This window comes from Martes martes (assembly GCF_963455335.1).
Source record: "Martes martes genome assembly, chromosome: 5".
Classification (NCBI taxonomy): Eukaryota; Metazoa; Chordata; class Mammalia; order Carnivora; family Mustelidae; genus Martes; species Martes martes.
The window spans coordinates 102,167,443-102,183,954 of NC_137892.1; the positions used below are offsets into that span (position 1 = coordinate 102,167,443).

The 16,512-nt window shown below is 39.5% G+C and overlaps 1 protein-coding gene across 3 annotated transcripts in view; it reads right to left on the reverse strand.

Annotated features, from left to right (window-relative positions):
* SIMC1 (SUMO interacting motifs containing 1) overlaps positions 1 to 16,512 on the reverse strand; it is a 69,857-nt gene that overhangs the window by 5,986 nt on the left and 47,359 nt on the right. The window contains exons 6-9 of one of the 3 annotated variants that reach the window (XM_080803613.1): positions 13,014 to 13,166; positions 10,961 to 11,089; positions 1,464 to 1,620; positions 1,274 to 1,358 (exon numbers count right to left, since the gene is read on the reverse strand). In XM_080803613.1, the coding sequence (XP_080659739.1) occupies positions 1,274 to 1,358; positions 1,464 to 1,620; positions 10,961 to 11,089; positions 13,014 to 13,166 (524 nt within the window). Of the gene's footprint in view, positions 1 to 1,273; positions 1,359 to 1,463; positions 1,621 to 8,858; positions 8,947 to 10,960; positions 11,090 to 11,339; positions 11,583 to 13,013; positions 13,167 to 16,512 lie in introns of those variants that run through there. The other 2 variants (XM_080803614.1, XM_080803615.1) reach the window with 2 other exon arrangements.

The window sequence follows — 16,512 nt, forward strand, 5'->3', positions numbered from 1 at the left end:
ACTTCACTCTGGATTTCCTAAGACTGAGGACAATTATTTTCATAGCCAGGTTTGTTATCAAGAACAGGAAATTTAATATTAGTATAATATTATTTAATCTATTTAAATTTCATAAGTCGTCCCAATAACATACTTCATAGCTTCTTTTCCCTGGTTCAGGAGCCCATCCAGGATCATGTTTTGCATTTAGTATTAATGAGCTTTAGTTTCTTTCTAATTTGGAACAGTTTCTTGGTCTGTCTTTGTTTTTAAGACACTGGCACTTTTGAAGAGCACAAACCAATTATTTTGTAGAAGGTGTCTCCCGTGTGAATTTGTCTGATGCTTCTTTGTGATTAGATTCAGGTCATGGATTTTTGGCAAGAACACTACTTAAGTGATGATGCGTCCTTCTCAGGACATCACATTGAGAGGAATGTGTTTTCTCCCCTAAAAAGTTACGATCTTTTGGGGCATTTGGGTGGCTCAGTTGGTTAAGCACCTGACTTGGTTTCAGCCCTGACTCATGGGATCGAGCCCCACTTTGAGCTCCGGGCTTAGCGGGGAGTCTGCCGGGGATTCTCTCTCTCCCTCCCCCTGCTCATATGTGCTCTCAAGTAAATAAATAAATCTGTAAAAAAAAAAAAGTTACTATTTTTCCTTTTGGAATTAATAATTACATCAGTTATTGGGAACAAGGGTCTTATTGATCTTTGGCTAATAAAATCATTCTCATTTGAAGCAGCTATTCCATTATTACCCTGGTCAATATTCGCTTCCTGAGCGTTAATTAGTCTAACCCTCCTGGATCCTCCTTGATCACTGGCTCCGCCTGGGACTGGAGCAAAGCCACTTTCACAGTCTGTAGAGCGTCTTACAGCTTCCACGAGGTGTATGCTTTTTCCTTCCCACTGATTGGCTCTGGGTTTGTATCCTACTGACCGATGTTTATAATGTCCCCAGTCACTGAGCAAATGACCCAACAAAGACTTCGCAGTGATGGGCCAGGGTAAAATGCTAGGTCTAGTCAGGTCATTACAAAGTACTTCTGGTATGATGGCTGCTGCTTGCCAGTACAGCCTAATAATTGCAGGGACCACCATATTATCTGCCACGAAAAAAGTACGTGATTTATTCTGTTTCATAGCAATGATTGCAAAGAAGTCATTCCTTGCTCCTATAGTTATAACCAAGGAATGATGCTTTCCTTAGGCTAACAAATTAGAATCCCCCATGTAACTTCAATCCATGACAGTGGCCACTGTGAGACTCCCATACAATCTCGGCTGCTTACCTCTTAACACGTGCTGATAGCTGGACAACAGGAACTGCAGGTGCTCAACCAGCTCGTCCCACGTCTGCCACTGGGTTTTATCCGACTGCGGAGAAGCAAAAGCAGTTGGTAGGGGGTGCCTTCTTCAGCTACATGCTCAAGGGTGAGGGTGAAGGTGTTCTAGGCCTGCTGGAGGCAGGGAAGCTCGTACCTGACACTTGAGCAGTGATGTAGAATTGTTCAGAAAGTAGAGGGCCTGGGCCAGAGACAAGGGCAGGCGGGTGGGCGTCTCGCAGCTGTGGAGGAATATGATTTCTAACACTTTGCAGCGCAGAAGGTGGCTTTCCATAGTAGTAAAGAACATCTCCCTGAGTGGGGAAGAGAAAGAGGGTTAACCATCACCGCTGTCACTTCAAGGAATACACACTACGGTTCCCTCTGAAAGCTCTAACCTTTGCCCTAAACCAGAAGGCCAAGAAGGAATATGATAGAGACCTACAAATTCGCAAACCTTGTGAACAGGACAGAGGTGGGTTTGTTCATGAATTAACAACTGCCAGAAGGAGGGAAGGGTCCTTGATATTTGGAAAAGTTTAGGACATATTAAAAAGATTAACTTCATATTAGCAGAGAATTAATACTGGGAATAAATATTTCTAAATGTCCACAATGTGCCAGACACTGTTTGGCACAGCAAAGAATATGAAGATAAGTAAAAGAAGGCATTTCTCTCAAAAAGCTGACTGTTGACCAGTGGCAAAAGGTATGCAGTGGGAACTGAAATAAAGTGCAGGCCCGGGCACATGGGCTGCCTGTGGTGCTCCAGAGATACGCGCGGGAGAGAGTACATTTGGTTGGGGGACCAGAAAGGGCCTTCTAACGGAGGAAGAGGCACGGGATGGTGGTCTAGGAGGAGGGGAAAAGGCTCAAGGCAGGAGGCATTTCACCAGAGGGGAAAAACCTGGACAAAAAGAAATAAGTAAAAAAATACACAGCTGTGGGCATTGCACCTTCTTAAATTTTAAGTCTAGGACTTGAGAGTCCCAGAGGGACTCTTGCCCTTGACTTTGTCACTTTACCCAGTGCAGGACTTGACCAGCAAGTGGTGGGCTGAAGTATATTCAGTATATTCTGAACCTCAGAGAGGAAGAGCTACAAAACTACAGCTGTGCTTCAGGAAGGTTAATCAAGCTCATTGTTCTAGGGTCTTTTAATTATTTTTTTCTTAAAGTAGGCTCCATGCCTGGCTTGGAGCTTGAACCCTTGACCCCAAGATCAACACCTGAGCTGAGATCAAGAGTCAGTTGCCTAACTGACTGAGCCACCCAGGTGGCCCTCAAGCTCATTGTTCTAAAAGCAATGTTAGCTTCCAAAGGAATGTTAGAAATCGTGCATCTCTGGACTGTCCGAAGGTGTAAGCTTAAAGGTCTGTTTGTCAGTCCTTGTCAGGTCCACTGGTCATAGCAGTTCCAGGAGCAGACAGCTTGTGAGCACATAAGGAGGTGCAGCGATGAGGAACAGAGCCAGCCCTGATCCAAGATGTTTTTCTCCTATAAAATCTTGCCCCTTTGTAGTTTTGCAACATCTGGAAAAATAAGGGGTTCTTTGTGCCACTGCCATTTACAAAAATGATAAATCGTAAAGTATCTATTCATTTCTCTTTTCTCCCTTTCCCTTTGCTTTTGCACCAAGCACATATATTATTTGTAGAAAAGCAAAGTTTATAAAGCAAAATGAGTATTTTTAACCTTTCCCTCTTACAATTCAAAAGTTTTGAAAAGTCTACAATTTTGTGAAAATCCATTTTATTTCTTTAATGATGCAAAAACCACCGTATACTTTCTTTGACAAATTTTCTTCTTCTTCTTTTATAAGTAGGCTCCACACCCAGTGTGGAGCCCAACACAGGGCTTGAACTCACAACCGCAAGATCAAGACCTAGACTGAGATTTGCAAGATATTCCCCAAATTCTTTTTAAATTTCAGTTTCTAGGGTCACATGGGTGGCTCAGTCGGTTAAGCATCCAGCTCTTGGTTTTGGTTCAGGTCATGATCTTGTGGGTTGTGGGATCGAGGCCCAGATCGGGCTCCATGTCCAGCGAGAAGTCTGCTTGAGATTCTCTCCCTCTACCTCTCCCCCTACTTGTGTGCTCTTGCTCTCTCTCTCAAATAAATAAATGAAATCTTAAAAAAAAAAAAAAAGTCAAATTTCGGGGCACCTGGGTGGCTCAGTGGGTTAAAGTCTCTGCCTTTGACTCAGGTCATGATCCCAGGGTTCTGGGATAAAGCCCCACGTCGGGCTTTCTGCTCATCGGGGAGCCTGCTTCCCCCTCTCTCTCTGCCTGCCTCTCTGCCTACTTGTGATCTCTGTCAAATAAATAAATAAAATCTTTTTTTAAAAAAGTCAAATTTCTATTCTGTATTTGGCCTATTTCTCTCACAGGACAGTTTTTCTATTCAATAACCTTTTATTTCAAACTGTATTTTCTCTTCTAATTTTATTTCCAGTGCCTGTGTTTGTCTTAGTTTTTTTTTTTTTTAAGATTTTATTTATTTATTTGAGAGAGAGAGATCACAAGTAGGTGGAGAGGCAGGCAGAGAGAGGAGGAAGCAGGCTCCCTGCTGAGCAGAGAGCCCAATGCGGGGCTCAATCCCAGGTCCCTGGGATCATGACCCAAGCAAAGGCAGAGGCTTTAACCCACTGAGCCACCCAGGCGCCCCATTTGTCTTAGTTTTATAATCCATAGGTGGCAAACTCAGAGATATACAAAGGACAAAAAAGTAATTTTAGTGCATTGGCCATAGTAGGAAATGGAGTTACAAAATCCATAGCATAGTTTTGAGTTTCAAAAACAAGATATAGAGGAAGGCCAACATCCAGATTTACAGAATACTTGGCATTGGATTTACCCTCCTGTCATAAACAATTATAAAACTGGAGGAATATATGCAATAATCATTTTCAGGCATTGGACCAGCTGCTTCAAAGTACTGTTGTTCTTAAAAGAAGGGAAACAAAAGTGGCAAACCCCACATTTATCCCAGATTTCTTATGGGGGGGGTACTTCCTAAGGCAGAGGGAAGTGTGGGTCCCAAACACAAAGCAGTGGGCTTGCTGGGCAGAGCAAAAAGAGACTGATGGTCAAGACAGCTGAGGCTGGAATTTGTGTTAGAGGAGGAGGAGCTCAAGAAGTGTGTGTAAAGGGGCCCTTGGCACATGTGCAGGAGGAAGCTCAGAAGCCTGAGAGAGAACAGCAACTGGAAGGCTGGGAGCCCAGTGGAGATTCTGGAGATCTTCCAGTGCGAAGAGACACTGGGGTTTCGGTGAGCCAGAGTGGAGAAACCTCACTGAACACCTCGGGCCTCCAGCTGAGGCCCCAAAAGGACTAGGCCTCAAGACTCAAGCCCTTTAATAAGGGCTGCTTTAGAAGCACCCTTACAAACCCTAGAAACAAGCCTCAACAGGAGAAAACTAATCTGCCAACAAATTGATCGCCTGCCAGAATAAAACTCAACACTCTTTAAAAAAACAGGCAGCAAATTTCAGACCCTCAACAACACAGCATTTACAATGTCCGGCATAGAACAAAAAAATATTAGCCAAGGGAAAAAGCAGGAAAATATGACCCATAACCAGGAGAAAAATGTCCAGAGAAACAAACAAACAAACAAACAAACAATATCCAGAGATGTTGGAATTAGTAGACAAGGCCTTTAGAACAGCTATTATAAATATGTTCAAGATTAACCAGCCAACCAACAGACCAAGACGTATATAATGAGTGAGTAGGTGGGGACTATCAGCAGAAAGAAACTATAAAAATGAACCAACTGGAAACTCCAGATCTGAAAAATACAATATCTGAAATGGGGGGAAAAAAATGACCACTGGATAGGCTTAACAACACATTGGGCACTGTGAAAGAAAAGGTTAGGAATCCTTTAGTCTATTCAAACTGAAATAGAGGAAAAAAAAATCAAGACAAAACAAAGCAAAACAACAATAGAAAACATCAGAACCTCAGTGATCTGTGGAACAGTGTCAAGCAACCCAACATACATGTACTCGTATCCCTGGAATAAGGTAAGAGTTTGGGGCAAAAAAACCATGGCCAAAATGTTTCACAATTTGGTGAAAAATATCAAGTCACAGATTTAAGAAACTCAATAAACCCCAAGCAGAATAAATGTAAAGAAAACTACATGTAGGTATCATAATCAAATTGCTGAAAATCAAAAAATAGAGAAGCCAGAGAAAAAAGACACATGACATATGGGGAAACAACAGCAAGATATTCTAATAACTTCTCATTAGCAAGCCAGGAGAAGATGGAACATCTTTAAAATAAATAAAGAGCGGCGCCTGGGTGGCTCAGCCAGGTAAGCGTCTGCCTTTGGCTTAGGTCACGATTCCAGGACCTTGGGATCAAGTCCCGCATCAGCCTCCTTGCTCGGTGGGAAGCCTGCTTCTCCCTCTGCCCCTTCATACTTTTCACCAAATGCTTATCACATCTTCTCTATCCTTCTCTTTGTCTTTCAACTGTTTTCTCTGAACTACTTGAGAGTAAGTTGTAGACATGATGCCCATTCACCCCTAAATACTTTAGTGTATAATTCCGAAAAACAAGGACATTCTCTTAGATAACCAGATACTATGATCAAAATTAGGAAATTAACTTTACTACAATTCACTACTATTTTATTATCCACAGGCTTTAAGCAGATTGTTTTCATTGTCCACATGATGCTATTTATAGCAAAAGAAAATTGCAGATTACACATTGCATTCAGTTGTCCGCTTTTGTAAGCCCTTTGATCTGGGACACTTCTTCAACTTTGTCTTTCATGACGTTGACGTTTTTAAAAAGTGCAGTTCGGTGTTTTCATAGAATATTTCTCATTTGGGATTTGTCTGATATTGCTCCACAAGTAGACTGAGGTTATACATTTTTGGGGAAGAGTACTGCAAGAACTATATTTTGTTTTTCTCAGTGCATCATATTAAAAGGCATATGATGCCAACTTGTCGCATGGTTGGTGTTAACTTTGAACACTTAGTGACAAAGGTAGTGCCTTCACTATAAAGTTATTACTGTTCCTATTATAATTAATGAGTATCTTGTGGCAATATACTATGAGATTATGAAAATACCTTGGTACTCCACAAACTTGCACCATTTTAATATCCACTCATACCTGAATGAACTATCATGATGGATATCAAATGGCATTTTTTCTGAACTCATGATTTCTTCTTACATTTATTAGTTGGCTTTCAGCTGTAAGGAAGAGCGTCCCTTCTCTTCCTTCCTTCTTGTATTAGAAGCGTAGTTTCTTATTTTATTTAATAGTTTATAGTCTTTTATTGTCAATACTTATTTTGATGCTCAAATTATCCCAGATTTGGTCAGCAGAAGCCCTTTAACTTGACATGTTCTGAACATTCTTCGAACATTTCCTTACTTTCTTAGCACAAGATGTTCCGGGTTCATCTTGTACTTTTCCCTACCTCACCTGTGCAAATATCCTTTTCTTCAAGGAACTCTGGTTCCTTTTAGTGTAAACTGGTATTTAGAAACAAATTCTGGGTAAAAGGTGAGCTTATAAGGTGTAATTATTTCTATACTCTCTCAATGGGTAGTAGTAGGAACAAGATGTATGAATAAATAAATTCCTTTATTTACCTATATTTACTAGAAACCCCAAGTTCATATTGATATCTCCAATTCCAATCCAGCACCACAGGGTTCCTTCTATCCTTCCCCCTTTCCATATGCGTAATTCTCTTCTTTGACAGTGAGAAACCTGGTTCTCATTATCCACAATACATTTATTTGTTTAATCCTAGAATACACATAAGGTAGTTTTTGAATTGTTAACTCATACCTCTGTGAAAAAGAAATCCACTAACTAGAGTTCAATATTTATTTACAGTTCATTTTCTCTTTAGCCTGAGAATACTTAGTCCAAATACTGTGTTTTAAGTTACTTGGACAGGTTAGTGGTTGCCAGGGATTGGGGAAGATGGATGGTGTGGCCATAAAAGGAAAGGGTTCCCTGTGGTGATGGAACAGTTCTGTATTATCTGGATTGTGCTGGTAGTTACATGAATCTACACTTGCGATCACACTGCACACAGATGAGTGCATATAAAATGGGTGAAATTGGTATATGTTCTATGGATTCTACCAATGTTAATTTCCTGTTGGTGATACTGTACCATAGTAATGTATGATGGAATCACTGGGAGAAAACAGGGTGAAGGTACATAGGATTTCCCTGTATTAGTTTTTGCAGCTTCCTGTGAATCCGTAATTATTTAAAAATAAAAACTGAAAAAAAGGTTACTTGAGCTTGTTCTCCCTCATACCCCTTTCCTTACTCCAGTTATGTTATTTATTAAAATACAGGTTAATTTGTATCTGTAGTAAATGTTAGGTCCTCCCTTGATAGATCTTTCAACTCCCTTGTTGATTTATTTTCCTTTTTTGAGACTATAAATACTTACATGGTTCCCAAATTCTAAAAGTTATAATTATATAAAGAAGTACACTTGGAAGTATTATGCCATCATTAGCACCATCACCACTTCGACCCAGTACCTTTTCTCCTTTCCAGCCCATTCCCATGTACCCCTTGTATGTAGGCAATTTGATTAGTCTGCCATTTATCTAAACTTTGTTTCTTTTTCACATCTGATCATAATTATGTACATGTTTAAATTCTCCTTTCATACAAAAAGATACTTGTATTGACTATACATATTCTTTCGTATTTTGCTTTTTTGACTTAACAATATGTTTTGGAAATCAGCTCAGAAATTTTGCTCCTATCTAAAAAAAAATTTTTTTTTTACAGCTGTGTAATACTCCATTGTGCAGATGTACTATAGATATTCAACTACTACCCTATGGATGGGCATTTGGGTAGTTTCTAATATTTTACAATTACAAATAATGCTGTAGTGAATATCCTACATATTGTATTCTCATACTGTTAGAAGTGTGTCTTCAGGGCAAATTCCTAGAAATGAGATTGCTGGGTCAAGAGGTAAATGTACATTTAATTTTCCTGATAGGTTTGTACCATTTTGCATTCCTATCAGCAATGTGTATCTGCTTTCTTAAAACCTCTCTGATGGAATGTATTTACTGTTCTTCAAAATTCTTACTATTTGGATAGGTGAGAAATGGCATCTCACTGTAGTTTTAATTTATATTTCTTTAAAGATGGATGAAGTTGAGCATTATAAGAAAAGGACATAATAGATCAGTATCTCTATAAACACAGATGTAAAAGTTCTTAACAAAATATTAGTAAATGGAATCTGTCAATACACAAAAAGGGTAATATATCACAATGAAGTATAATTTCTTTATTCCAAGAATGGAAAATTTAGGAAATTAATCAGTGTAATTAATCACATCAATGGAATAAAGGAGAAAAATTATGATTATTTCAATAGGTGCAGAAAATATTGTATTACACAAATTTCAATACGTATTCTTCATAAAAACACTCCACTCAGTAAACTAGAAACAGAAGGAAGCTTCCTCAACCCAACAGAGGACCCCTATGAAACGTCAACAGCTAACATTATACTTACTGGTCAAAGACTGAATGTTTCCCCCCTAAGAGCAGGAATAAGGCAAGGATGTCTGCTCTTATCACTTCTTCAACATTCTATTGGATTACTTGTCCATATAATAAGGCAGGAAAAAAAAACAAAAGGCATATAGATTGGAAAGGAAGATGTTAAACTATTTTTATTTGCAGACAATATGATTGTGTATGTAGAAAATCCCAAGAAAACCACAAAAAAATTCCTAGTAGATATAATAAATGAATTTGGCAAGGCTTCAGGGTTTCCATGTACTATCAATAAGCCACTAGAAAATGATAGGTCACATGGGTTATGCATCTGTCAAAATCCATGGAATACTTATATAAACTAGTTATATGATTTAATCGTATGTACATTTACCTAAACTTAAAAAAATTTTAAATAAACCAAGGCAAAGGGTATATAAAGTATATTCTTTTTTTTTTTTTATTTTTTTTTTTAAAGATTTTATTTATTTGTTTGACAGACAGAGATCACAAGTAGGCAGAGAGACAGGCAGAGAGAGAGGAGAAAGCAGGCTCTCCATGGAGAAGAGAGCCCGATGTGGGGCTTGATCCCAGACTCTGGGATCATGACTTGAGCTGAAGGCAGAGGCCTTAACCCACTGAGCCACCCAGGTGCCCCTATAAAGTATATTCTAATATAATTTGGGTACTTGCCAATTTGCCCTCTCTGAGTTTTAAAATAGGGCCAGGCTTTATTTAAATTATTTTTGTTAATGTTAATTCTAAATGTGTTTATAGTTACCCATTCCTTAGATTTCCCATCTTTCATAAGAATCTGGGCTTGAATGAACGGTATGGGATTTGGACCCAAATGAAATATTCATGACAAAGTGACAGAGCAAGCATGACATTTATGTACACTTCTTTTGGTCTGACCGCTATAGCATATTTCTTCCTTTGAATACTGAATTTGGGATTAAAAAGTCCTGACTTTAAATTTGGATTATGAACCTAATTAGCTATGCAAACTTGGATTAACTGTATCACAATTTTGAGTATTTTTCTCATTTGTTCAATAGGAATAACATCATAGTTTCATGAAAATATGAGAGTTAATGTGACAATGACAGCCACATAGCAGAGACCCAATAAATGTTTTTCTTAATCTTAGTGGGGGTATTTTCATTAAATCTCTATTACAGTACTATATAATTTGACATTTTCTTCTACTAGAGGAACCTGAACTATATAATAGTCTTGGCTGCCAACTGGGAGTTTAGGGGATGGGCGTGAGAAGTCTAACAGAGGTGACGGCGATAACTTCCCTGAGGGTCACTATCGTACAGTGGCTTTCTCATAGTTATTTCCTGTGCTAGCAACTATTCATGAATTCATATTCATTTATTTTCCCCTTTAGATTCTAAAATTACTGGTTAAAAGGAGGAATCATTGGTTAGAACTCTGTTTCTTTATCTCCTAAGGCAATACTTTACTAATTCACTGGTAGAGAAACTGGGTTCCTTCTTCTTAAGCTCCATCTGCTTTCATTCTTGGCTCACCACTTCTTCCCCTAATATGGGATATGCCTATTTCATTCACCCATCAAGACTTTAATGAACATTTATTTCAGGCTCTGTAGTTGTGGATCAGGGGATAGATGAAACTTGTGGGATAATAAAGTTTTTAGCCAAATGAATAAAGTAAGAAACTATAGGCTCCAGTTATGGTATCCAGCCTGTTTCAAGAAATTATGCCTTGGTTGCGAATAATTTGTTGAGAACCTCTTTTTTTTAAAAGCTTAAAGAGACAGAAACTATCTCTCCACCTCTTTTTTTCCCCCAATTTAACTACTGTTTGGCATTTTCTTTTGAAATTCTGTTCCCAGGGGCACCTGAGTGGTGCAGTCGGTTGGGCATCTGACTCTTGGTTTCAACTTAGGTTGTGATCTCAGGATCGTGGGATCAAGCCTCCAGGGGCTCTGCGCTTAGGACAGAGTCTGAAACTCCCTCTCCCTCTGCCCCTACCCACTACCCTGCTCACTCTCTCTCTAAAATAAGTAAGTAAATCTTAAAAAAAGAAAGAAAGAAAGAAAGAATTTCTGTTCCCAGAACGTAAAACAGAAACAAAACTAAGACTCACCTCTGACTCCTTTCAGGAATGTCCAGCACAAATCCAAACATCATCTCGGCAATTTTATTGGAGCTGCACGTGGGGGTCCTGTCCACCTCTACAGCTATGGACAGCATCCTCTGCAGCTGACATACAATCCTGTGTCCAGAACACAGAACACAAGTGAGTGGGAGAATCTGGCAGGAGCCACCCGGCCAGCTGGGAGGTCCCCACCCGTGTACTAAATGATCTTGTGAAGCACACAGTAGGTCACAAAGAACTACTCAAGCCATCAGCGTGCTTTTATTTAGCAGTTTCACCTACCTGAATCCCTCTTGCCAGATCATACAATCTGAACCTCTCAGAACCTGTGGTTGAGCTGGAAAAGCAAGCTACTTTTAAATTCAAAAACAGAAACATCTGATCTTAAGGACCTAGAGAACTTTAAGGAACATCTAGTCTATAACTTTTCCATTTTCCAGATGAAAAAACAGGTCCAGAATGACTATTAGTTATTCAAATTTCTTTGATACAGAAGAAAATACATATTTACCATATGGTTTTCCTGTCACTGGTTCCATTACAATTATCTTTTACTAAGTTCAGTCTCAGAGCTTCAATTAGTGGACTGTGACCCTCTCTCTCATCAGACCTAAATATGGGAGAAAGCCAGGCTGATGTGGCAGAAAGAATCTAGGCTACCCCTCAGAAAGGTGGGCCTGGCCTAAAGCCAGCCTTTTTAAACATGCATTATTATCTGTGACAGAAGAAAGGGCTCTGTTTTCAGAAAATCTGCAGTAATACAATAGGTGGCCCAGGGGCTTTGGCATCAGATTCTGGCTCTGCAATGACAAGCTGGTCAACTTTTGACAAATTACTAAACTGCTCTGAGCCCAAGTTTTCTCCTCTCTAAAAAAGGGAGAATAATACCACGTATTCCATAAAGTTGTGAGTGCTATGTGAGATATTGGCAGATACACACTCATTAATAGTAAATGATAGTGCCTACTGTTGTTAACATCATGATAAATTGACTTTTAGAGGACCTTATTTTTATTTCTAGTAATATTTACTTACAATAAATAAAAATATTAATTTAGATTAAAATAAAATAATTTAATTATAATAAAGATTTTTCTCCCATTGAAGGAACAGTGTCTGTCTCTCTTTTGGGTCTGTATACTGGGGTTCTAGGATAACCCAACTTTAGGGCCTCCCCCACTCTGTCAAGCAGATGCTTTATTGTTCTAAACATTCTCCTTTTACATATGAGATTATCTCTTAAATTAATTAAAACCCATTGACCTTATATGAAAATCAGTTTGGTGCAACTAGATTATAAAATAGTGTTGGGCATTTAGGCACAAATGCTGTATTTGATGTGCCTAGTGTGACTGGCTTTTAACAATATGACTGACATGGCATAGTAGGTTACTTGTGCAAGGACAGGTCTGGATCCTACAATCCTGGCATCTCTCAAAAAATGCCAAAACCACTCTCAACCCCCAAAAGAAATGCTAGGAATCTCTTTTCAGTGTGGTCTAAAGTGATGGGACCTTCCCTTGTCTGAGTCATTGCTATTATAATCTGTTAGAATCTGCAGGTTAAACTGCTATTCTTCTCCCAGGACTGGAGGAGAGACACACGAAGGTCCTCGAGGACTAGAGGCTGCTGGAACACCCACTATCCATGACTCCTTCTTTTCCATCAGTGGTCAGCTGAAGTGATGAGCAGCTGTGAACTGGTACTGTCTCTTGGAATCAGGAAATGGAATCCTCCCCCCCTTTTTTTGGTTTCACTTTAACTTTGTAAACTTACGTTCATTTAGTTAAGTCCTATTCATCTGAGAAGGAAAGCATCTGCTTGTTTAACTTTGGCATTAGAATTGAGCCTGTAGCCAAACTAAGATAGTCTTTAGTAAGAATCAGCCTATGTTACAAGAGCTTGTTAATTTTGTGGAAACTTCTTTAAGGAATGCTGCTGTTCTCTAGTATATGTGCTGCCGAAGCGAGCACCTGCTGCTGTTCTCTAAAGCAATAAATCCCAACAGCCCTGGGAAAGACAACTGGTGCCTGCCCCTTACAGCTGATTGGTGTTCTTTGTCAGGTTGGGCTGGGGAGCAGGATGGCTACTGCTAGCCTTCAAGACTCCTGTTCCTGAAGAGGTTTGATTCCCATTTGGGGGCTGAGTTAATCCATCTTCAGTTACTACTTTGACCAGCCACTTGATGACATCCCTGCAACGGAAAAAAGATACAAAAAAAAGTTTAAACTTCTGTCCTTTAAAAAAAAAAAAACTATTTATTTATTTGACAGAGACAGAGAGAGAGAGGGAACACAAGAGGGGATAGAGGGAGAGGGAGAAGCAGGGTCCCCGCCAAGCAGGGAGCCCGATGTGGGGCTTGATCCCAGAACTCTGGGATCATGACCTGAGCCAAGGGCAGACACTTAACGACTGAGCCACCCAGGCACCCCTTAAACTTCTGTCTTATTGTATGATGCTCAAAACCACAGCCTTAACCTGGGCTCTGAGGCCCCTAGATTTCCCCAAAGGCAACAAAGAGGGTTCTGAGGTGATTTTCAATATTTAAACAGTCTAATGGAAACCCCACATTTAGTTGTAGTAAGGTTACAAAAGCTAAAGAAATATCAAAATTTTTCTGAGTTATTACTGAAAGGTACCTCTGGGGTCAAAGAGTACTATCTGTGGCTTCCTCTTTAGGAACATGCATTGAGCAGACAGAAAGTTAGACTGGAAGACCACAGAGATCCTTGCTGGCTTTCTATGATTAGGTGTCATCTACTAATGCTAATAACTGAAGTTTACAGTATGTGCAATGGAGTCATACTTTATGCAGGGTGAAGGCTCTAAAAGTTAGTAAGGTAAAAACATCTCATATAGTCAAAATTACTTTTGAAGATCATTTAGGTAACCCAGGTAAAAATGGTGGATTTAATACACACTTCTAATTTTGTTCCTTCCTAAAATCCCACTGATGCTATAGTCAATAATTCTTTTAAAAATCCACAAGGAAGAGGAGAAAAGGAAGAGAGACAATAACAGTGAAATTTTAGAAGATGGAAGGGAAATGAAGTATAATCACAATAGAATATTACATAGTACTGAAAATGAGTACGCTACAGTGATAAGTAACAGTATGGACAAACCTTAGTACTCTATAATATAAAGTGAAAAATAAAAGTCCCAACAGATTATGTATAGCATGATATCCTGTAATATAGAGTAGGAACTAAAATATAAACATATACTTTATAGGCATTTAAATATAACAAAACTACACAAAAATGGAAAGGAAATGATGAGCATACAAAATGCTGATCACTTTGGATGCAGGAAGGTGCAAAAGTAGGTGATGGGGGATGGATGTGTGGTTAGATGCAGGTAATTGTCAAGGTCCCAGCCTCTAATTTGGGGGGTGGCTTAAGAGATGCTGATTACAAAACCAGGAGTGACCAATTAACCAGATAAGGCAAGTATGTCATGTTTTAAGGATGATCTTTTTTTTTATTTATTTGACAGATAGAGATCACAAGTAGGCAGAGAGGCAGGCAGAGAGAGAGAGGAGGAAGTAGGCTCCCTAATCAGCAGAGAGCCAGATGTGGGGCTCGATCCCAGGACCCTGGAATCATGACCTGAGCCGAAGGCAGAGGCTTTAACCCACTGAGCCACGCAGACACCCCATGATTTTTTTTTTTTTAAGAGAGGGAGAAAAATGGGATGGGGGCAGAAGGAGAGGGAGAGAAAGAATCTTAAGTGGGCTCCACGCCCAGCACAGATCCCGATGTGGGGCTCAATCTCACAACCCTGAAATCATGACCTAGCTGAAAATCAAGAATCAGATGCTTAACCGACCCTGCTACCCAGTTTCCCCTTTAAGGATGATTTAAAAAAAATTTTTTTTAAATTAACATATAATGTATTATTTGTTTCAGGGGTACAGGTCTGTGATTCATCAGTCTTACACAACACCCAGTGAGAGACAGCAAGAGAAGGAATACAAGCAGGGGAAGAGGGAGAGGGAGAAGCAGACTCCCCGCTTAGCAGGGAGCCTGATGTGGGGCTTCACGTGGGGCTCGATCCCAGGATCCTGGGATCATGACCTGAGCCAAAGGCAGACGTTTAACTGACTGAGCCACCCAGGTGTCCCTAAGGATGATTCTTAATCTAAGTCTATGACTTTAGCAAAGGGATGGATTTTAACTGACTTAGCAGAATTGAGAAAGCTGAATCCTAAACCAGCAATAGAGAAGAGCAATTCTATTTAGTCCTATTTACCAAAAAAGAAAAAAGAAAAAAAAGAAAAAAGAATCTTCAATAAGCTGTGCAAATGGCAGTGCAAAGCTTCTTTGAAGGAGAATGAAAGGATGTAAGGGAAAATAAGCATGGGTGGTTTGTACGTTTTTTAAGAACATTCTAGACTCTACACTACAGGTTAACACTGTGGAGCAATAAAACAGAGGGTCTTTGGACTAGGACACCAGGCACAGCTGGGAGGCAAGGGCACCAAAGCAAAAGAGCAGCACGAAGTGAACACACACATGCTGAACACAGAGACCCTTGCTATTTCTCCACACTTGTCTTCCAAAAACCTGGCATCCCAGTCTTTACCCTTTCGGTAGGAGACTGGAAGTCTTCTCTGAAAAACCCATTCAGCCCAAGAGGAAAGACCTAGACACCGAAGGTATTTTCTAAGAAACGGGCAGTCAGTTCCACCTACCGGGAAGTACAGAAATGACAAGTCTTCCCATGTACTTGGAGCTTTCATCAGTGGTTGAGTCTGTCACCCTTAAACTTGGATAGACTACCAAGATTTACCAGACATGTATGGAAATGTTCTACTATGAGAGACAAAGACCAAAATAACCAACGCCAACTCTCCTCTCCCCCTAAAAAAGCAACTTGGGAGAAAATAAGACTATGCAGAGAATAAACAAAAACAAAAGCCATCATTAGTATCATTGAAGATATGAGAACATATGGATCCACGAAAGAAGAAAGAACAGAATACTATTAATTAATTTTAAAAAGGAACATTTAGAGACAAAGTAAAAAAAAGCCCTTGGAAATTAAAAACACAATAATGGAAATAAAAACTCTATTTTCAGGAATAAAGGATGTTTCTAGACTGAATGCCCAGAACAATGGATGAATTACAGACCTACAACAAGCATACTGGGCAAAAAGATTCTAAAAATTCTCAGAGTTAAAAATTAGGGCATATACAAAAAATCAGTGATCAAAGTAACTTACTACTTCTTAACAGCAGTTGTGGAAGCTAGAAGAAAATCAAAGATTTCCTTCACTGTTTTGTAGAAAAGCTATTTCCATCCTAAATATCTATACGGTTATCAATCAACATATGAGAAGATAAATATTTTCAGACATATAAGATCTCAAAAATTTTACTTCCCACATCCATTTCTAAGAAGCTACTGGAGACTGGGCGCCTGGGTGGCTCAGGGGGTTAAGCCTCTGTCTTCAGCTCAGGTCATGATCTCAGGGTCCTGGGATCGAGCCCCGCATTGGGCTCTCTGCTCAGCAGGGAGCATGCTTCCCCCTTT